This window comes from Dasypus novemcinctus, chromosome 1 (genome assembly GCF_030445035.2).
Source record: "Dasypus novemcinctus isolate mDasNov1 chromosome 1, mDasNov1.1.hap2, whole genome shotgun sequence".
NCBI lineage: Eukaryota > Metazoa > Chordata > Mammalia > Cingulata > Dasypodidae > Dasypus > Dasypus novemcinctus.
Window position 1 is genome coordinate 39,813,856 of NC_080673.1, and position 24,130 is coordinate 39,837,985.

Below are 24,130 nucleotides of genomic sequence, written 5' to 3' on the forward strand. Positions count from 1 at the left end.
GATGCCACAACTGCCACAACCACCGCAACCAAGCAGATGCTGCAAAGTGCAGGAGCTGCAACAAGCAGATGCAGCTGCCCCAATGAGCAGCAACCAGCAGGGAGCAGAAGTGACTCAAGTGGTTGGGCACTCACCTCCCAAATGGGAGATCCTGGGTTTAGTTCCTAGTCCCTCCTATAGAAGACAAGCAGACAGATTGGGGGGGGGGTAGGGGGAAGGTGCGGTCACCCCTCGCGCTGAAGTGTGGTTTGCTGGCCTGGCGGAGGAGCAGCCGCGGCAGGCCAGGCCGCTGCCCCCATAATAGGGTGGCTGGTCGGACTCACCGCCACCCCTGAAGGGAGCTCGGCATGGGCGCAGAGTGCCCTCGGGTCTCCCCTTCTCGGCAGCCATGCTTCCGCGGCCGCCCCTCCTCCCGGATGGCGCCACACGATGCCTGTAGGGCGGCACCCTTCTTCTTCTTTCTCCCTGCGCAGGCGCAGGCGGAAAATTCCAGTCTGCCCTTTTCCCCTCCCCCGACAGCAGCAACAGCCAGGCGTGGGCGGGAAACTCAAGTCTGCCCTCCACCCCAGCAACAGCAGCCACCAATCCCTAAACCCTGCCCCTTCCCCCAGCAACAGCGACAGCCAATCCCTAACCACCACCCCTCCCCCTTCCAGTACCGCCCACTGACCTTTCGCCGGCAACCAATCAGAACAGGGCGTGGCTTCGACCAATCAGCCTTCCCCAGACCCTATAAAACTGTTGCCTCTCCCTCAGTAAAGTGGACTTGCCTGTTTACCTTGTCTCCGCGGTAGTTCTTCTGCCGTGCGCCCTCCAGTCCTGAAAGCCCCCGACAAGGGCCTGGCCTCCCTTGTCCCCAGTTCGTCGTCTGCTTCTCTGGGCGACCCCCTCGTCGCCGGCTTCGCCGGGCGACCCCGTCAGCCAAACCGCGCAACCCCTTGTGAGACCGATCCCTCGTCTGCTGCCGGACCGACCCCTCGTCCGCAGCCAGACCCCACCTCTACCGACCGAGCAAACCGTCGCAGGAAGGGAGGAGGAATTTTTAAAAATGTAAAACCTGGACCTTCAGAAAATAAGCTTCTAAGATGATCAATACATTTTAAGGCCCTTTAAACAATCAGGTATCTAACAATCAGAAGCTACAGAATTACTAAAATCAACCCTGTTCATCAATTATGGTAAATTTTTGAAAAATTAAAAAATAGATGTCATCTGCGGCCTTTAAAGTTGACAGACTACATTGCACTTCTCCAATTCCAAAAATATGCCTGGACATATAATTATTTACCCAGCAAGCCCAACCAAATTAAAACAGCTATTAATACATAATCAGGAAAAAGAGCAAGAGAAATAATGTTTTATCAACACAACACTAAACCTATTTCTAGGTTGTACACAAAAAGTATTTCTCCTATAAAAATTGCTTCTAATTTATGTTCCTCCATTATCAGAGGTAAAGACAGAAATAGCAGATTAAAACATTTAGTATTAGAGGACAAATCATGTGTTAAGAGTGGACTAGGGTACCTTTGGAAGACAGTGATAACACTTTGATGATACTATCTCTTAATCTGTAACAAATGCTCCACCATGGTGTGGTATATTGGTGAAGGGGAGTTGCATGGGAATTGTAAACATGTGCATGACTGTTTTGTAGGATCCCAACTTCTGCAATAAAAATTTATTTTAAAAAAATAATGCAAAACGTTATTGCAAAGACCATTAGAGAAATGAAATGCAGGAAGGAAAAGAAAAAAAAGAGTGGAATAGGTAAAAGGACAAAGTTACTGCCTTTGTGTAACACAGTTCTCAGTAGTTAGCTATCTTAGGCTAAATTAGGCCAGTAACTCAATAGAGAAATATGATATACCAAAGAATAACAGATTTGTTTTAAGTGTGGTCTTGTTTGTCTCTTAGATCATTTTATGCCCAGGTGGTTGGGTTGTTGGTTTAACCACAAAGAAGCCGTTATCAGTTATAAACACATCTGGACAAGTATTTTCAAACAAATATCATACAATCTAAATCTCTGCCCACCAACAGTTCAGCAAAATAACAGCCACTTAACTAAATTAAAATCTTAAAATCATAGATTAATTTAATTAGGTATTGAGTCTCTGCCAATAGAAGCAGAAAAGAACAGTATGGAACTCTGGAGGTTTATGGAAATGATTTTATGAATAGAAAGACATTAAACTCACAAAGAGAAAAACCATTTGGAATCTTACCAAATTTAACCCATCACGGCATGCAAGAAAGACTAACTCGATGCAGTTTTCCTAATAAAGAGGCAAACTCCCTATACAACCAGCAAGCTGTTTCAAGCACAAAGGAGCAGCGATTCCTGCCCTTTAGTACACTCAACGGATTTTCACTAAAACCATCTAACCAGCATAATGTGAAGATCCGTTCGGCTACTTCTGAAACAGCAATTCGGAAAAGCTGCTCTCAACATTGCAATATATAAAACCACTCAATTGTCAAAACCAAGAGCCCGCTTTTTGGGAACTGGGGCCTGCCAGGGTTTGCATGATCAATCCCTGCTCTTTAGAAGGGGCTGCACCTTTGGTGACAGAATCACCAAAGTTTTTGTTTTGTTGTTTTATGTTCCTTTTTTTTAAACAAACGTTTTGAGTTTAATGGCCTGAGATACCTGAGTCACTTCGCGTGTTTTAACCTATCCCGCCGCTGTGGGCTTTGGGGACAGGCGCAGGATGCAAAGGGCAGGAAGGGCCGTTGACGGCCCGTGGTTCCCGCCCTGGGCCAAGGGGAGCGGGGGCCTAGAGGAGCAGGGCTCGGGTCTCCTGCGCCGCTTCCTCCAGGCCCCGGGGTCGAGAGCATCCGGGCCCGCGGCGGAGACGGGTCCTGGCGGGCGCACTCCCGGGACCGCCCGCCGCGCTGCCCCCGCCCCGCGCCGCAGGGCTCGGAGGGCCCGGACGCCCGTTCCCGCAGGCGGACTGGGCAGCCAAACGCCAAGACGAGCACTTGCCGCCCAGGGGCTCTGAAGCCCAGACACGACGCAAAAAGGGGACCGAGGAACCTGGCCTCAGTGCTTACCATGGCGCGCGCAGCACGGCTTCCGGTGGCGGGACCCGCGCGCGAAGCGAAGGGAGGGGCGGGCTAGGGCTGGTTTGATTTTGGCGCGGACTCAGCCCCGGGGGCGGAGCGGCGAAGCAAGAGGAGGTCGACCTTCGCCAGCACGGCGCGCAGCGGCCCCTAGCGGCTCCTAGCGGCTCCTAGCGGCTCCGGAGTGCCCCCGGCCGGGAGGGGCCTTGTGGGAGGGACCCGCGCATGCGGGGCGGGGCCTGGACCGATGGGGCGGGGCAGCTTCATCGCGAGTCTGCGCGCCCGGGAGCCTAGCTGTCTCCGCATCCGTTTTCTGGTGCAATGGAAACCTGGCCTTAGTTTATCTTGAAAAATAAAGGCAGTTTGGTTGCGGAAGGAGGATAGACTGCCTCCGTCCGTTCGGGTTTGTCACGTCTGGGGCGGACTCCTTCGTTCCCTTCTCTTCTCTTTTCTAATTTTCCCCCTTTCTCAACCATTATCCACTGCATATTCAACTTTTAAAAATCTGTTTCTTTGTATGCTTGTTTTTTCCCTTAGATTAAAAAAAAATTTTTTTAACACCAATGCATTTCAGATTAAAACTGTCGAAAATAAAGCAGCTCTTGAGTTGACGATAGGAATACCCAAGCTTTTGGGTCCCTTCGTCTGAAGGTACTTAAAAATTCACTCAGACTTTTCAATTATTTAGAAATCATTTTAAATGTATAAAAATCATACTGAGAACATAAGAGACATCTAAACTAGGAATTTTGTAGCCTTGTTGCTTCTTATGGAAGGGGAATGGGGCACTTTGAATTGCTTAGAGTTACATGAATTCTGTATTTCCCAGAGTAATATTTCTTAAAGTAATATTGCATTGTTACACAATGCAATAGATGGCACATGAGATGATTTTAAAATAGTAAATGATTTAAAAATACCTTAGATACAATTAGCATGTAATACCTTATATTTCTCATGGATTGTTCAAGATCTGGGTAAAACAGGTACATAGTAAAAAGAAGTAAGACTTAAGAAAAAAATAATTATATTGGTAATATATAGATTTGACAAAAAATTGTGAAGGTAACCCTTGTGGGAAACGCCACCTTAACCTGCTCCTAAACTGCCATAGCTATTTGGCTCCATCAGAGAAAGCCTTCTTCACCTGCTTGACTCTTACCCATCGTTTAGACAGCTGAGGCATTGCCTCTAAGAATCTTTTCCTCTCTGCCTCCCCACTCCAACCACACAAGCGGATTAGGTCCCTTCTGTGATACTACGGCCTCTTCTGTACGTTTTATCGTAGCACCTCTCATTCTTTTTGTGCTTGTTTATTTGGATGGCTTCCCTGCAATATTAAACCCCTTTCTTTGGCAGGGACTAAGCCAACCATTCTGGTATCACAGTGCCTGGCACTAAATAAATGTGTATTAAGTGAATGAAGCAGGTATTCAAGAACACCATCTGGTCATCAGCCTAGGAATAATTTACGGGCAGACAGTTGGAAAACTGACAGACATTTTACTTTATGAAAATCATAATTATTTTCATTGAGTAGTACTTTCCCATTTACTTTTCTCACCAATGGAACTCTTAAATTATGTCTTATATATCTTTAAAACGTATCAAAATGCTTCAAGTTCGGCAACTTTGTAATAGCAGGCAGATGTAGTGAATAAGTAATTAATATGAAAGAAAATAAATATTTGCCTCATCTGAGAAGTACTGATGAATTTGGATTATGTAACCATCATCTAGCATTTGTTATGATCCCTAAATAGCATTTGTTGTTAAGCAAATGTGCGTTTTTACAAAATCCTTTAACATGCATTATTGCCTTCTTTTAACTTTGAGTGTGAAGGTGAACCAATGTGGCAGTTTAATATTATTTATGAATTCCAAAAAGAGGTATAGATTATGCCTGTAAACTAGCCTGTTCCTCTAGGCATGATACCCTTTGATTTAAATCCAAAAGGGGGGGAAGCAGACTTGGCCCAGTGGATAGGGCATCCGTCTACCACATGGGAGGTCCGCGGTTCAAATCCCGGGCCTCCTTGACCAGTGTGGAACTGGCCCACATGCAGCGCTGATGCATGCAAGGAGTGCCCTGCCACACAGGGGTGTCCCCCGCATAGGGGAGCCCCACGAGCAAGGAATGCGCCCTGTAAGGAGAACTGCCCAGCACGAAAGAAAGTGCAGCCTGCCCAGGAATGGCGCAGCATGCACGCACGGAGAGCTGACGCAGCAAGATGAGCTAACAAAAAAGAGACACAGATTCCTGTGCCGCTGACAACAACAGAAACAACAACAGAAGCAGACAAAGAAGAACAAGCAGCAAATGGGGGGGGGGAATAAATAAATCCTTAAAAAAAAATTCGAAGGATGTATGTTTACTTGATTAATTCAGGATTAGGGCTTAGGGCTTTGATTTGACCATGTCATTAGGGCATGCAGGGTTGAGTCCCCACCCCCTTGGTGGGCTGTATAAATGGATGCTCAGTCAAAAACACAGTAGATACACAGAAGAAGAAATATACAGAAGAATAGAGAGAGGTCTACATACAGGGAAGAGGAATGAACTTTGATCCTGTGGCTCCTGGGAGAGGAGCCTTTCATCTGATAGTCTACGGATGACCTTGTGAAGAGAACAGAGCAGCTGAGCCTAGAAAGAAACGAGACCTCCAGCCTATAGCTGAGATTAGAAGAAGCTGGGCCAATGGAGCCTTAAAAGGAAGAGGAAGGCTGAACCCTCGCAGACTTCACCGGCCATCTTGCTTCAACATGTGGCAAATGACTCTTATGGTACCTTGAGTTGGACTCTTTAGGACCTCATGACTGTAAGCTTTTACCCCAAATAAATACCCATTATAAAAGCCAACAGATTTCTGATACTTTGCATCAGTACCCCTTTTGGCTGACTAATAGAACCAGTCAGAGACCACACTTTTAAGGAACTTACATTCTCATCAGTGCTGCCTTTAGTCTGGGCAACTGGGGTTTCTCAGAATGACCACCACCTGGGAGAAGAAGGCACATTATACTGCCTCTGGTTTGGGTTTTTTTTGCATCTTTGGGATAAACTCCCTAAACAGAAGGTAACCTTCTTGTAGCCCTGTGAAATTTTGGGACTACTAACTCCTATAAGTAGCTTAGAAAAGATCTTTTCTAAAGAAGTAGAAAAAGAAAATAAAGCCATTTGAGAGACAGAGGGAAGGTAGAAAAAAAGTAGGCGAATACAAAATCAAGTGAGGAGAAAATTTCAGGGAAGAAATAATCAACGCTTAGTACCAGCCAGAGCGTAGCTCCTGAGATAGAAATGATGATGCTATTATGTCATGTGTGTATAGAACACTCATTCTCAATATGGGCAACATCAAAACTGGCTCTTGGGAAATGGATGTGGCTCAAGCAATTGGGCTCCTGTCTATCATTTGGGAGGCTCTAGGTTCAATTCCTGGGGCCTCCCAGTGAAGGCAAGCTGGCCCGCACTGCAGTGAGCTGGTGGCCCATGCCGTGGAAAGCTGGTGCAGCAAGATAATGCAAAAAAGGGAGATGCAGAGGAAAGACAGAGACATAGATTGGGGAGATGAGGTGGCTCAAGCAATTGAGTGCCTCTCTCCCACACCAGAGGTTCCAGGATTGGTTCCCAGTGCCCCTAAAGAGAAAGACAAGAAGTGAAAAAGACAAGCAGACATGGAAGAATACACAGTGAATGGACACAGAGAACAGGGAGCACTGAACAGTGGGGGGGAGGGGAGGTGTAAAAAAAAACTGGCTCTTGTTGGGAAAGGAAGTGAAAAAATCTTAAATATTACAGTGGTTTGTGGTACAATGCTTTGTGGTCTTCCAAAGGGCTATAGTATATAAACAGATGTAAAGTGTGTCTGGTATTAAAATTTCATATGGAGAACCAGCAAGACGGCAGTAGAGTAAGGAGCTCCTAGAGTCAGGTCTTGCTATAGGGCAGTTCATAAACACCCAGAGCTATCTAAATCAGCTGCCTGGGGACTCCAGGACACCAGAAGAACATCCTGCAACATCCTTGAAGGAATGGAAGGAGGAGACTGCCCATCTGAAGAGAAGATTCATAAGTAGAGCTCTCCATGCTGTGGAGCCTGGTGCCCATCCTCCACTGGAGGCACAAGCCACCTCGGGAGCTGTTCTGCAGCTGGAATTGGAAGCTCCACTTCCCAAAAATGGGGGAGGAAGAGATGATTTGGCACCATCTTCAGCTCCTGATTATTAAATTTGGAAGGCTAAAGGATAATCCTAAGAACAGCTAAAGTTTGAACCTGTCCAAGTCAGAAAGAGGCTGGTAGCTGCCATTTTAACTCTACTGCTGGCACGAGGGAAAGCAGATGGACTGAAAATCACAGTGCTGGTAGGGACCAGCTTTTTCTCATCCAGATCAGGTTGCAGCTCTAGCTTAAGCCCCAGTCCCATCTTCAGCAGGGAGGAAGCTGGGGGCAACTGTGCCAGCATCTCCGGGAAAATACAGGTCATGCCGCAGAAGCTGGTGATCATCCCACTCTGAAGATGCAAGCCATCTCAGGAGCTATTCCGTGGCTGGAACTGGAAGCTCCATTTTCCAAAAATGGGAGGAAGAGACAGTTAGCCACCAATTTCAGCTACTGATTAGTAAATTTGACTGCTAAAGAACAGCTGAAGTTTGAACCTGTCCAAATCAGAAAGAGGCCAGTAGCTGCCATATTTGACTTCGCCCCCAGCATGAAGGGAACCTGGGCTGACTGAAAATCATAGTGCTAGTGGGACTTGCTTCTTTCACCTAGATTGGCCTGCAGCCCTAGCCTAGGCTTCATCCCCACCACTAGCAGGGAGGAAGCTGGCAGGCCCTGCACCAGCCTCTCTGGGTAACTGCAGGTACATTTGGCAGGCATAGACTGAATAATCTGAAGTCTATGTGGGCAACTGCAGTCCTTTGGGACCCCCATGGCATAGATGTCTGCCCACATCTTCAGCTCCATCCCCACCTTAGGCAGGGGAGAAAGGGGCTTGAAACTTCATCAGTATCTCTGAGCAATTACAGTGTAGACCTGCACAACTTGGATTATTACATACAGATGTGACTGTGTCTACCCCTGGCAAAAGAGAACATTGGGAGAAGCTTCATCAGTCCCTGGGGAAATGAGGACAGCTTGAGCCTCCACAGCTTATAGCACCAACTACATCCTCAGCTCCTACTACACAACCAGGAAGGGAGAAAAGGCAAGGAAGCCATGAACTAAAGAGAGAGACTGCACCCAGATAAAAATACATCTAGTAAGCCAGATGCCAAGACATCAAAAAAAAATTACAATCCACACCAAAGAACAGGATGCTATGGCCCAGGTAAAGGAACAAGATAAACCTCCAGATGACATTAGTTGAGACACCTGATCATAGATGTTCAAACAAATCTCCTTAATAAATTCAATGTGATGGCTAAAGAGATTAAAGATATTAAGAAGACATTGGATGAGCACAAGAAGAATTTGAAAGCATACATAGAAAAATAACAGATCTTAGGGGAATGAAAGGTGCAATAAATGAAATTTAAAATAACACTGGATTCATATAATAGCAGATTTGAGGAGGCAGAAGAAAGAAGTGTGAGCTTGAAGAAATGGCCTCTGAAAGCAAACATACAAAACAACAGATGGAAAAAAGAATGGAAAAAAAATTGAACAAGGTCTCAAGAAACTAAACAACGGCAAGAGATGTGCAAACATACATGTCATGGGTATCCCAGAAGGAGAAGAGAAGGGAAAAGTAGAAGGAATATTTGAAGAAATAATGGCAGAAAAATTCCCAACACTATTGAAATACATGGATATCCATGTCCAAGAAGCACAATATACTCCTATCCAAATAAATCCAAATAGGAAAATTCTAAGATACATACTAATCAGAATGTCAGATGCCAAAGACAAAGAATTCTGAGAGCAGCAAGAGAAAAGCAAAATGTAATGTATAAGGGATACCCAATAAGATTAAGTGCTGATTTCTCATCAGAAACCATGGAGGCAAGAAGACAGTGGTATGATATATTTAAGATACTGCAAGAGAAAAATGTTGGGGACAATTGGTGTGGGCATACGCTGAGATCAGCGATGCCAATGGCATGGCCGCCAGAGCGGAGCCCATTTCCTGGTTCTTCTCCCTCCCTGCTCCTTTGTTCTCTAAACCCTGCCACTCCACCCCAGCAACAGCAGTCACCAATCCCTAAACCCTGCCACTCCACCCCAGCAACAGCAATAGCCAATCCCTAAACCCTGCCACTTCCCCCAGCAACAGCAATAGCCAATCCCTAACCACCATCCCTCCCACTACCCCGCCCCTTCCCAAGAGTATAAATGCTTTGTTCTCGCAATAAAACTTTGCAGCTTGATCCTCACCCTGTCTCGCTGTCATTCCTCGCGTCTCCTGTCTCACCATTCTCCTCCGCGCGACCACGAGCCCCCATTCCCTGCCCCGCTGGCCGGGGCTTTAACAGAAAAACCTCCAGCCAAGAATCTTATATCAAGTATGATTGTCTTTCAAAAATGAGGGTGAATTTAGAAGATTCACAGATAAACAGAAATGGAGAGAGTTTATAAGCAAGACACTAGCTTTACAGGAAATACTAAAGGGTGTACTATAGCCTGGAAAGAAAAAAAACAGGACAGAGAGGCTTTGGAGGAGAATCTACAAATGAAGATTGAATCAGTAGAAGTAACTGAGTCAAAAGAGTGGGGAAAATAAAATATGAAAAATAAAACCCAAATATTTAGGAATAAACTTAACCAATGATATAAAGCTCTTGTATTCAGAAAACTACAATTCATTGTTAAAACAAATTTTAAAAGACCTAAAGAATTGGAAGAACATTCAATGTCATGAATTGGAAGACAAAATATCATTAAGATGTCAATTCTACTAAAATTGGTGTACAGATTCAAGTCAATCCTGGTAAAATTCCACTAGTATTTTTTAAATAAATGGAAATCATGATTATAAAATTAATTTTAAAAGGTAAGTGGTCCTGAATAGCCAGAAACATCTTAAAAAGGAAAAGCATTGTTGGAGGACTCTCACTTCCAGACTTCAAATCATGTTACCTAGCTATAGTGGTAAAAACAGCATGGTAATGGCATAAAGACAGACACATAGACCAATGGAACCAAACTGGTGGTTCAGAAACAGACCCTCACATCTAGGGTCAAGAGATTTTTTTTTTCTTTTCCGTTTCCCCCTCCCCCAGTTTTCAGCTCTCTGTGTCCATTCACTGTGTGTTCTTCTGTGACTGCTTGTATTCTCGTCAGCAGCACCCAGAATCTGTGTCTCATTTTGTTGCATCATCTTACTGTGTCAGTTCTCCATGAGTGTGGTGCCATTCCTGGGCAGGCTGCACTTTTTTCACACTGGGCAGCTCTCCTTACGGGTCATACTCCTTGCACTTGGGCTCCCCTATGAAGGGGACACCCCTGTGTGGCACAGCACTCCTTGCGTGCATCAGCACTGCATGTGGGCCAGCACATAACATGGGTCAGGAGGCCCTGGGTTTGAAACTTGGACCTCCCATGTGGTAGGTGGACACTCTATCTGTTGGGCCAAATCCACTTCCCAGGTCAGGAGATTTTTGACAAGCCTGTCAAACCCACCTAGCTTAGACAGAATGGTCCATTCAACAAGTGGTGCTGGGAAAACTGAATAGCCATAACCAAAAGAAGGAAAGAGGAACCCTATTACACATTTATACAAAAATTAACTTGAAATGGAACAAAAACCTAAATATAAAAGCAAGACCCATAAAGCCTCTAGAAAAAAATGTAGGAAAATATCTTCAAGACTTGGTGGTAGGTGGTGGATTCTTAAAAGAAATAAGAGGGGGACTGAGATGGGACTACTGATGTTTAATGTATGTAGAAGTTTAATTAACTTTATTGTAAAAAGTGTGGAAATGTATAGAGTTGATGGTAATACATTACAGTGAGCAGCAGCTGATTTATAAATGGGAATGTGACTGAAAAGGGTAGCCTAGGGATGTAAATTCCAATTGACAGAATTCTAGAGAATAATCTAGGGATCGAATGCCACAGTAAAACCAAAGGTGGATGAGAATTGTGGTTGATGGTAGAGATGCAAGAGTGTCCTTTGTGAGCTAGAGCAGATATACACCACTATTGCAGGGTCGTGGGAATGTGGAGAAGCATGAGAAAAGTACAACTGGAGTGACCTATGGACTGTAATAATGTAACATTGAGGCATCTATGCCGAAGGTGTACTGTGTCAATAATGGGGGAGTATGGAAAAAGTATGTGAAATGTACACTATGGACCTGGTAATAATTTGATGATATTATCTCATAATCTGTAACAAACGTGCCACCATGGTGTGGTGTGTTGATAGATGGGTGTTATATGGGAATTCTGGACAAATGCATACTTGTTTTGTAAGTATACAACTTGTGTCATAAAAATATATTTAAAAAATAATATGATAGGTTGGAGGAAAAATACAACAAATGTAAAATATGGACTATAGTTAGTATTAAGATTTTGATGATATTCTTTCCTAATTTATAACAAATGTCTCATAACAATGCAAGGTGTTGGTGGTGGGTTGATGTGTGGGACCCCTGTGTGATGTTATGCATATTTGCTTTGTATGTTCACAACTTTTACTATACACTTATTATGTATGTTCAGGTATAAATGATATTAAAAAAATAATAGGGTGGGTTGGGGGAAAATACATAAATGTAAGATACTTTGGTTAGTAGTAATATTTTGAGAATGCTTTTTAATCATTAATTTAAAATATTTCACAACAATGCAAGGTATTGGTGATAGGGTGAGGTATGAGAGCCCTGTATGATGTTATGTATGTCTGTTTTGTAAGTTCACAACTATTACTATACACTTATTGTTTAGTTGTGTTTATGTAGGAGTGATATACTTCAATAAATTTAAAAAATTCATAGGAAGGGAGGACAATTGGTGGGGAAAGTCTAAAATGACTCATTAAGAGGATGAAAATGGGAAAAAGAAAAAAAAAGTTGAGAAACATTGGTGTTGAGTGACTATGTAATTTATCACCCATGCAGGGACCATTCTGAGACTGAAGGCAGCAACTGTTTAAAATATGCTGAGACAACAGGTATAAAACAGAAATATCTCCATCAGTTATGTGTGGTTTTTTTTCAGGAGGTTCTGGGATCAAACCTGGAACCTCATACATAGGAAGCAAGCTCTCAACCACTTGAGCTACTTCTGCTCTCAATTATGTTAACTTGGAATTTCTCTTTTGGCTCTTACCATAAGGTACTTTAAGTTATTGTTACTGGTGCTTTTGTAACTTTTCCATCTGGAATATAAACCCATTGGGAGCAGACACAATAACTTACTCTTCTTCATTACCCTGCCTCATAGCTCAATATATCTTCTTTTTTTTTTTTTTTTTTTTTTTTATAATTATAATATTCTTTCATCACTTGTAACTATTTTTTTTTTTTTAAGATTTATTTATTTATTTAATTCCCCCCCTCCCCTGGTTGTCTGTTCTTGGTGTCTATTTGCTGCGTCTTGTTTCTTTGTCCACTTCTGTTGTCGTCAGCGGCACGGGAAGTGTGGGCGGCGCCATTCCTGGGCAGGCTGCTCTTTCTTTTCACGCTGGGCGGCTTTCCTCACGGGCGCACTCCTTGCGCGTGGGGCTCCCCCACGCGGGGGACACCCTTGCGTGGCACGGCACTCCTTGCGCGCATCAGCACTGCGCATGGCCAGCTCCACACGGGTCAAGGAGGCCCGGGGTTTGAACCGCGGACCTCCCATGTGGTAGACGGACGCCCTAACCACTGGGCCAAAGTCCGTTTCCCTCAATATATCTTCTTAAGCATGCTATGGTCTCACTATATTGAACTGCTTCTCCTTTCCTGGACAACTCATGCTCTCTTGCCTTTAAGCTTTAACACAGGCTACCTTCCCGCAACCATCTTTTGGGCCCCATTGTACCTTTGCTCTGGCTGTTCTTACTTGTCCTTTGGGGCTTGGTTCCAGCATCACCTGCCCTGTGAAGCCCTCTCTGACCCTCAAGGCTGGGGTACATCCCTGTGCATGCTGTAGAGCTGCACTGTCCGATTGAAATGTGACTAGTCCAAATTGAGATGTGCTGTCACTGTAAGATAACCACTGGATTTCAGAGACTTAGTATGAAAAATAGAATGTAAAATACCTCATTAATACATTTTAATGCTCATTACATGTTGATAAGACAATATTTTGGCTCTATTAGATTACATCAAATACATTGTTAAATTACTATCACCTGTGTCTTTTTACTTTTTTAATGAAGCTACTAGAAATTGTTAAATTAAGTAGAAGGTGGCTGATTACAGAGTCATAGGATTCACTTCTTTCCCAGAAAAATAGCTAAAGGACAGGCAGAAATGGGGGGGGGGGGGGAGGAATGTTCTAGAGTTCAAGACACCAGGGGAAGGCTGGACACCACCCAGAAGAGAGAGGGTGGAAGGAAAAGAAGCTCGATGGCAAAACTGTGAGTTTAAAAGATGCAGCTGCACCTGCAGCTGCTGGCACCCATCCCTATTCACAGAGTGGATAGCTTTGATTTCTCTGACTCTGGCTGGTGGCTTTGGAGAGGAAGCTGCAGGTTTCCACCTCCCCAGGAAAGGGGAGAGAGAGGTATGCAGTCTAAGGCTGATTGAGCTCTTAGTCAACAAATTTAGTCTGCTGTGTCCCAGGACCCCTTGAACCCTTGGAGGCTGGGTAGGGCCAAGCCATTTTTTGCCCTGGTAGCTAGCATGAGACTAAAGTGATCCAACTCTTACAAACACTCTCCCTTCTGACAAGGACTGGTTGTTGAGGACACAGAGGGGAGTGGAATTATTGCCTACCCAGGAAAAGGGAGGGGGCTTCCAGTAAAGATTGCAAAATAGCCTCAGAGATGGCCTTGAGACAGGATTCTCTATCACATTGTTACAATTGGTGTTGCAGTGAATACACTCCAACCAGGCTTTGAACAGAGAGGGCTGCCAAAGAGCACCATCTGCTGCTGGATCAAGGAAGTGCATGTGTGGAAATTAAAAGTAAGAGAGGCTTTTTTTGGCCTTTATCCTCTGTCTCCCAAAGGCCCTTAGAAGTGAGACTGAAATTCATTACGGGGGGGAGGCTGGGCAAGATGGCGACTGAGTGAGTGCACCTTATAATCTCTCCTGCAAAGAAGCAGCTGAGTAGGGTTGGAGTCCTGCTGGACTGGGCTATTTTGGGTTTTTGAGGGCAGGAGGTGTCTGTACGTCAATTTGGTGGGACAGTGACAGAGGAGATTCTTATAAGAGGTAGAATTTTGGGTCTCTTTCACGGAGGTCGGGGTCATGCGCGGAACCCTTCCCCCTGGGGCTGGCTGCCCGGCGGTGGCGATTCCTGGAGGCTCTGCTGTGCTGGAGTGTTCCCAAGCTCTGAGCGGGCTGTTTCAGGGTCCTGCAGGGTGGGAGGTGTCTGGAAGTCGATATGGTGAGACAGTGACGGAGGAGAATCTTGCGAGAGGTGGAATTTTGGGTTTCTGACTCCGAGGTCAGAGGTTCTGGCTGGAGCCCCTCCCCCTAGGGATGACTGCCAGGCCGCGGCATTCCCTGGGATCTTTGTCCTGTGGGGGGTCCCCAAACCCTGAGCGGGTTGTTTTGGGGGCTTGCAGGGCAGGAGGAGTCTGGATGTTGATTTGGTGAGACAGTGACAGAAGAGATTCTTGCAAGAGGTGGAACTTTCGGTTTCTGACATGGAGATCAGAAGTCCTAGGAGGAACCCTTCCACCTAGGGCTGGCACCCTGTCCGCGGTGGTCCCTGAACTATTTGTAGTGCAGCGGGGCCCCAACAGACTGTTTCAGGGGCTTACAGGGCAGGAGGTGTCTGGATGTCGAGTTGGTGAGACAGTGACAGAAGAGATTCTTGTGAGAGGTGGAATTTTGGGTTACTGACATGGAAGTCAGAGTCTGCAGGTGGGACCCACCCCATAGGGCTGGCGCCCAGCTGCAGGGATCCCTGAAGGCTGTGTTGCATTACGGTGCTCCCAGGCCCCTGTTAACCAGATGAGTGGTTCCCAGGTCTGTGTCCCCTAAACCCTGGTGGCCCACGCTCCAGAGACTCACACACCTTGAGTCTGCAATATCACAGGCTTCCCATCCCTGAATCCACCACGTCCTGAGGTCCATCTGAGGTCCTTGATTATCCTAGCCCTTGGCTTTTGTGGGTTTTTTTCCCCCTTTTACTTTTTCTTTTGTCTTGGTTGCTAATATTGCATTATCTCCTGGTCTTTTCTCCTATTTTATCCCCCAAGGTCCTTTTTCATTTATTTAGGTTTTTTCTCCTTTTCTTTCTCTTGCTTGTTTCCCTCCCTTTTCTTTGCCCACCCCCTTTTTTTCTTCTTTTTTTTCTTTTCTCTCTTTTTCTTCTTATTTTATTTTATTTTATTTATATAATAGGTGCTGCAGGGAGCGCTTCACATTTGCTGTGTTTCTTCATCCTCCATTTCCTCTTTTCTGTGTGAATTGATTTTGGCTACCTACACTATCCCCTTTCCCCCACATCTTACTATTCTCCATCATCCACTGTCTCTCTTACATTCCACCTCTCTTTCTTTGGCCCCCAAATTGTCTGACTTTTAATTTCTAATACCTTTGTTCTGTTTTCTGTTTTTTATCCACTCTTGATATTATTGTCTTTCTTTTCTCTTTCCCTCTCTCATGAAAAGACTGGCTTTTTAATTCATACTATATTCCTCCCCATATTCAGTTGACTGTATCATTATAGGTACTCTACTTACTGCTATAACTCTACACAACTTACATGAGTCTAATATCCATTCTCCCAGATCTCACATTGTGGCTCTGTTAACATTTATTACCAATACTACTTTACACATTTTCTTTTCTTACTCATTTTGCTTTCCCTGGCCCTAATATTTTCCATCAAAGTGAACTTAGCCAGCAACAAGAAAAAAGAGTAAGAAGAACAAAGTGGCAAAGAGAAGACATAACACTTATGCAAGAACAACAACTAATTAATCCCCAAGATTAGACAAAGAAGCTAAGGAACTGATTAAACCCGTCAAGATAAAATGATGACCAGAGAGCAACAAAAAACTACAAACCAAACCAATAATCAGGAAAACATGACTGAATCCAATGAACAAACTAAAAACCAGGAAGGGGAGCAGAACATTGGACAAGTAATTAAAGATCTCAAAACATATATTAGAGACCAACTTAATGAAGTAAAGGAAGAGATTAACAATATGAAGAAAACACTTGGAGAGAAAATTGCAGACATACGCAAAAAGATAACAGATATGATGGGGATGAACTCCACAGTTCAAGAAATCAAAAATACACTCTCAGCAAATAGCAGCAGATTAGAAGAGGCAGAGGAGAGAATTAGTGATGTGGAAGACAGTACATCTGAAATCAAACAGATAGTAGAAATGATTGATAAAAAGATAGAAAAATTGAAGAACTAGCTGCACATTTGGAGGAATTAGTAAAAAAAACAACAAAGTAACCCCACAGGAAGAAGAAAGAAAGAAATAACAAAGATAAGAGCAGAACTAAATGAAATAGAAAATAAGAAAGCACTTGAAAAGATAAACAAGACCAAGAGCTGGTTCTTTGAGAAGATCAATAAAATTGACAAACCCTTAGCTAGACTAACAAAGAAAAAAAGAGAGAAGATGCAAATACACAAAATAAGAAATGAGAAAGGAGATATCACCACTGACCCCACAGAAGTAAAGACTATCATAAGAGGATACTTTGAAAAACTATATTCCAACAACAATGACAATTCAGAGGAAATGGACAAATTCCTAGAAACACATAAGCAGCCTATATTAAGGAAATAAGAAATTGATGATCTCAACAAACCAATCACAAGTAAAGAGATAGAATCAGTCATTAAACACCTCTCAAATAAGAAGAGCCCAGAGCCAGATGGCTTCACAGGTGAATTCTACAAAACATTCCGGAAAGAACTAACACCAATCCTGCTGAAACTATTCCAAAAAATCAAAACAGAAGGAACATTACCTAACTCATTCTATGATGCCAACATTACCCTAGTACCAAAGCCAAACAAAAACACCACAAGAAAGAAAAATTACAGACCAATTTCTCTAATGAACCTAGATGCAAAAATCCTCAACAAAATACTTGCTAACCGTATTCAACAACACATTAAATGAATTATACACCATGACCAAGTGGGATTCATTCTGGGTATGCAAGGATGGTTCAACATAAGAAAATCAATCAATGTAATACACCATATAAACAGATTGAAGGAAAAAAATCACATGATTATATGTATAGATGCAGAAAAAGCATTTGACAAATACAGCACCCTTTCTTGATAAAAACACTGCAAAAGATTGGAATACAAGGAAATTTTTTGAACATGATAAAGAGTATATATGAAGAACCCACAGCCAACATCGTTTACAATGGTGAAATCCTAAAATCCTTCCCTCTAAGATCAGGAACAAGACAAGGATGCCCACTCTCACCTCTTCTATTTAACATGGTCTTAGAAGTACTTGCTTGAGCCCTGAGGCAAGAACCAGATATAAAAGGCATTCAGATTGGAAAAGAAGAAGTCAAAATTTCATTATTTGCAGATGACATGATCTTATACATAGAAAACCCTGAGAGGTCTACAGCAAAGCTTCTAGAACTCATAAATGAGTTTAGTAAAGTCGCAGGTTATAAGATCAATGTGCAAAAATCAGTACCATTTCTGTACACCAATAATGAGCAAGCTCAGGAGGAAATGAAGAAGCAAATACCATTTACAATAGTAAATAAAAAAATCAAATACCTAGGAATAAATTTAACTAAAGATGTAAAAAACTTATATACAGAGAACTACACAAGACTGTTGAAGGAAATCAAAGAAGACCTAAATAAATGGAAGAATATTCCCTGTCCATGGATAGGAAGACTAAATATTATTAAGATGTCTATCCTACCAAAACTGATCTACACATTCAATGCAATCCCAATAAAAATCAACACAGCATTCTTTAAGGAACTAGAAAAACTAGCTATGAAATTTATTTGGAAGGGAAAGAGGCCCTGAATAGCCAAAGACATATTGAAAAAGAAAAACAAAATTGGAGGAATCACACTACCTGACTTCAAAACATACTACAAAGCTACCGTGGTGAAAACAGCATGGTATTGGCACAAGGAGAGACACACAGGCCAATGGAACTGAATTGAGAGTTCTGATATAGATCCTCATATATATAGTCATATAGTATTTGATAAAGCCACCAAACCCTCTCAATTGGGAGAGAATGGCCTATTCAACAAATGGTGCCTGGAGAACTGGATATCGTATGTAAAAGAATGAAAGAGGATTACCATCTCACACCTTATATAAAAATTAACTCAAGATGGATCAAAGACCTATATATATGAGCCAAGACCATAAAGACTTTGGAAAGCAGTGTAGGGAAGCATATACAAAACCTTGTAATAGGAAATGGCTTCATGAACTTCACACCAAAAGCATGAGCAGCAAAAGAACAAATAGATAAATGGGACTTCCTCAAAATTAAAGCCTTCTGCATCTCAAAGGAGATTGTCAAGAAAGTGAAAAGAGCCTACACAATGGGAGAAAATATTTAGTAACCATACATAGGATAGGAGACTTATAACCTGCATATATAAATAACGCCTATATCTTGAAAATAAAGTGATAAACAACCCATTTAAAAAATTGGAAAAAGATTTAAACAGACACTTCTCCAAAGAAGCAACACAAATGGCTAAAAAGCACATGAAAAAATGCTCCAAATCTCTAGCTATCAGGGAAATGCAAATCAAAACTACAATGAGATACCATCTTACTCCCATAAGATTGGCAGCTATGAAAAAAACAGAAGGCTACAAATGCTGGAGAGGATGTAGAAGAATGGGAACCCTCATCCACTGCTGGTGGGAATGCAGAAGGATCCAAACATTCTGGAGGACAGTTTGGCAGTTTCTCAAAAAACTAGCCATAGATTTGCCATATGACCCAGCAATTCCACTGCTGGGTATATACCCAAAAGAACTGAAAACAAGGACATAAACCGATATATGTACACCAATGTTCATAGCAGCGTTGTTCACTATTGCCAAAAGTTGGAATCAACCCAAATGCTCATCAACAGATGAATGGATAAATAAAATGTGGTATATACATACAATGGAATACTACTCGGTGTTAAGAGCAAATACACTACAAACACACATGATAACATGGATGAATCTTGAGAACCTTATGTTGAGTGAAGCAACCCAGGCATTGAAGGACAAATACTACATGACCTCAATGATATGAAATAAGTAAACCAAGCTGCTTCAGAGATCTAGAGACTGGATGATAGGCTTATGGGAAATTGGGGGGTAGAGGAAGGATGTAAGCTGACACCAACATGGGTGAAATCTATGATAAGCTGAAGGTAAGTATTTGTATAAGGAAGGGATAAAATGGGGGCATAGAGTTACCTTTGGGTGGGGCTTTGCAGGCTTGAGGGGAGCTAGGGATGGGAGGACGGGTAATATTGCCCAAGAAATTGGGGGGAGGGTGGGGCAACATACGAACATAGGAGATTGTCAGGTATTTGGTTGAGAGTATAATGTTGAGCAAAACTTTTTAAAAATATAATAAGGAAGGTTACCTGTTTAAGATGCTTAAAGGGGATAATCTGACGAAGGACAGGCTTCTAGGGAATATGTGAATGCTCGTTTTGCCATAGTGGATTACACCATTGGATAGAGACCCATATAATGAGAGTGAAGGTATACCCACATCCTGAGGAGGACTGATGCCATCAAGTAGAGGGAACTTTATCTCTCAAGAGAAATGGTGGCTCCCAGTGCATTAGGGCAGTTGAGCATGTCAAGCCCTCAACACTGTTGCAAGTATCTCTGAACATGGTCCTTCAAGCAATGAAGATTGACTGTCACTGTGGGCCCTAAGGGGAGGGGGAAAGAGGTATTGAATAGATGGAACCAATGTAACTGTGTGGGCAATAGAAGTGTTTCACAAGAATACGCAAGGATGGATATAAGACATGTAAAATTACACCAAAAATATATAGGGGCTGATAGGCTAAAATGTAAATCATAATGTAAAACATAAGACAACTAAAAATTTAGAAAATTGTGTAGTCTAAAATACAAACCACAATGTAAACACAAATGTTACCTTGTTGAAAGCTATTGTCTCAATATCTGTACATCAGTGCCAGTAAATATAGTATGAATATGTAAAAAGATTATTGCTGTGGAAGGGAAAAGGTTTTATGTTGAATATGTGGGAGTACTGTATATTGTATATATGAATTACTGTGATCCAAAACTCTTGTGAAGATAAGCTTAATAATTAGAAAAAAAGAAAAGAAAAAGATAGGACGTAGACACTGAGGAAAAGGCGGAAGTAGTTGCCTTGCCAATTTGCATACAGGGCAACACTTATTGCAGTGATGGAAGGCAAAACATCAAAAACAAAGCTTTTGCATTTTTAAATTTTTTGATACCCCAATGTATTTTTACCACAGTTTTTCCAAATTAATATGTATTCTATATCTAACCTTTAAACTCATTGCTATATTCCATTTTACTATTAAGGGAACCTGGCAATATATTGGGCTTCACTTTTCAGGAAGTTTTGGATTACAGAGAGGTTCAACAATGGCAGCAAAGGAATACTGGTGTGGGATGTTATTGACAGGGGACACATGGTTGGCAGGGAGTTCTACAGGGCATATATCCAGGGTACATAAAAATGTTTGGATATTTTCATAGTAGATAAAATTAAAAACAACAACTGAGGGAGTGCTGAGTTCCTAGCCAGGGGAGCTCTATCACAGTCCCTAAAGGAACATCAACAATCCCCCAAGTGCGACGGCAATGACGAAAAAGAATGAAGGTCCAACAATGAGCCCTTGACACTAATGACTATGCTTGTGAGTCTGTACACCTGAAATAAGAACAAGGCCTAAAGTTGTAGGGTGCCTAAGAGTTATGTCCTGAGAGCCTCGGTGTTGCTCAAATATGGCCAGTCTCAAAGCCAAACTCAGCATGTAAATGTGTTGCCTCCCCCCCAGCGTGGGACATGACTCCCGGGGATGAGCTTCCTGGTGCCGAGGAATTACTACCAAGTACCAGCTGATGATGTAACTAGAAAATGACCTTGAATAAAAGGGTCAACTCGGACCAGCAGAATATCTCAGTCTACATATAATACCAGGAGTTAAAAATGCTTTTTGACCTGAATAAAAGGGGGAAATGGAAAGGACAAATGAGTTTATATGGCTATGAGTCTACAAAAAGAGCCGGGAGGTTATCAGAGGGGTTGCCCTTATGCACACCTCAGCAGAGTCCCAGAGACAGATAAAGTAGATACAACCCTGGGTATTGGTTCTTCTGAGGGCTACAGAGACCCACAGGTTCTATGGTCATGGCAAATGGAGTTCAGTGCCATGTCAGTTGGCCCTTCTTTGAGTTTGTGTTTCTGTGTGATGGAGCTGGACTCAGATGTGATCTTTTTTCACAAGTCTCTTCTGTTACTTTTACCAGAACTGTAGTTGGTGCTGGGGTTTAATATATACCCAGGGGATCTGAATCTCTGGACTGACCATATGATAGCCAGGTCCTGAGCCTCAACAGACTTCAGCTCCTACATTCTGGTTTGTTGGACTTACCCCACTCAGCTAACATGGAGTTGAAGGTCAACCACCACACCAGGGAGCCAAGAGTGCCTACAACTGAAAGCAGGAGGATTGTATCCAGCATCCATGTGGAATCTAATGCCCCTCTTGATATAGATGTGGAGTGGACACAATCACTCCAAGGTCTACAGGATGGAGGAATAGAACATGGATTAGAGTGGACTTACTGATAATCTATTCATGAACTATTGTGATTAGTAATCGAAGAAAATGTAGCATTGATGTGGACAATGTGGCCATGGTGGCTGGTGGGTGTGGGGAATGGGAGGAAGAGATGAGATGTGGAGGTGTTTTTGGGGCTTGGAGTTGTCCTGGGTGATGCTGCAGCGACAGTTACCGGACATTGTATGTCCTCCCATGGCCCACTGGATGGAATGTGGGAGAGTGTGGGCTATGATGTGGACCATTGACCATGAGGTGCAGCAGTGCTCAGAGATGTATTCACCAAATGCAATGAATGTCTCATGATGATGGAGGAGACTGTTGCTATGGGGGGAGGAGTGGGGTGCTATTGGCATAAAGATAAGACACACTGATCAGTAGAATAGAAATGAAGAGTCCAGAAATAAATTCTCACCTCTATGACCAACTGGTTTTTGACAAGCCTACCACATCCATGTTATTGAGACAAAATGGTTTCTTCAACAAAAGGTGTGAGAACGGAATATCCATAACCAAAAAAAATGAAAAAGGACCCCTATCTCACTCCCTATACAAGAACCAACTCAAAATGGATCAAAAGAACCTAAATGTAAAAGCCAGGACCATAAAACTACTAGAAGAAAATGTAGGAGACCATCTTCAAGATCTTGTGGTATGTGATAATTTCTTGGATCTTACATCCAAGGCACGAGCAACAGGAGAAAAAGGAGACAAATGAGACAGACATCCTCAAAATTAAACACTTCTCACCTCAAAGGACTTTGTCAAAAGGGTGAAAAGGCAGTCAACTCAATGGTAGAAAATGTTTGGATATCACATATCTGATAAGGGTTTACTATCAATGATATATAAAGAGATGCTACAACTCAACAATAAAAAGACAACAACCCAATTTTAAAAGGGCAAAAGACTTGAACAGACATTTGTCCGAAGAAGAAATACAAATGGAAAAAAAAAAAAAAAAAAAAAGTTCAACATCACTAGCCATTACGGAAATGCAAATCAAAACTACAATGCGATCTTACTTCTTACCTATTAGAATGGCCACCATTAAAAAGTAAGAAACCTACAAGTGTTGGAGAGGATGTAGAGAGTTAGGAACCCTTATTCACTATTGGTGGGAATGTAGAATGGTACAGCCACTGTGGAGGACCGTTTAGCAGTTCCTAAGGATGCTGAATAATGCCACTATGAACCCGGATGTGCAGATGTCTGTTCCCATCACTGCTCTCAGTTCTTCTGGGCATATGCCTAGTAGTGATATTGCCAGGTCACACGGCAAGTCTACATTCAAGCCTCCATCTCCCTCCCCACCCCCCACCCCCATATTACTGCAGCAGCCTCCCAGCTGGAATCCCTATGTCAGCCCTTCCCCCACGGAGTCTTTTCCCTTCATAGTGGACAGAATGATCCTTCCAAAACCTAAGTCAGATCATTTCACTCTTCTTCAAACATTTTAGGACTAGAAGGAAAGCTGAAAAAATGTAATGGGACTGTAGAGCATAGTGACACCTCATGTGAAATATGGTTATGGGTTATATTGTACATATAAGATTGTTTTTCTTTGGAATTGAGCAAATGTATGTTAATGTTACAAGAGGTTATATCGGGCAAAGATACAACCAAAGCAAACTATGAAAAAAAAAAAAACAAAAAGCAAAAAAACAGCTCAAGGTACTTTAGGAGTTTCCTTTCCCACTAAGAGTAATATCCTGATCATGATCAACAGGTTCTAAGTAACCTAGTCCCATTTCCTCTTTGATGCCATCCACCATGCGCCCCTAGCTCATTCTGTTGCCTTGCATTCCCATGGTCTGGAACGTCCTTTCCCAGATAACAGGATGATTTGATCTCTCATGACAGGTAACTTTTTCCTGAGAGTTTATTACGCAGGCTTCCTTTACTTGTCCCTAACTGCAGAGCACTTCCCACCCAGGTCTGTCTTTTACCCTGCCGATGTCCAGTTCCACTTATGCCACCACCTGGTATTATATATTCAGAGCTGGCTTCATGGGCATATGACCAGGGCTAGCTCACAGGGCCCAGTGCTGAGAAAGGACCCTGTGCTTGAAGTTTGATGCTTTGTGGTTGTCACCTTGACATTCTTAATTTTATCTTTTTTAAATAATAAAATTTATTTTTCAACAAGTTTTACATT

General features: G+C 42.8%; 1 protein-coding gene across 1 annotated transcript in view; it reads right to left on the reverse strand.

Moving 5' to 3' along the window:
• The window catches only part of MND1 (meiotic nuclear divisions 1), a 95,926-nt gene extending 92,770 nt beyond the window's left edge, over positions 1–3,156 (reverse strand). Inside the window, exon 1 of the mRNA XM_004471447.5 lies at positions 3,058–3,156. Within this exon, the coding sequence (XP_004471504.1) occupies positions 3,058–3,060 (3 nt within the window). The 5' untranslated portion in view covers positions 3,061–3,156. The remainder of the gene's footprint in view (positions 1–3,057) is intronic.
• Positions 3,157–24,130: the final 20,974 nt, after the last annotated feature.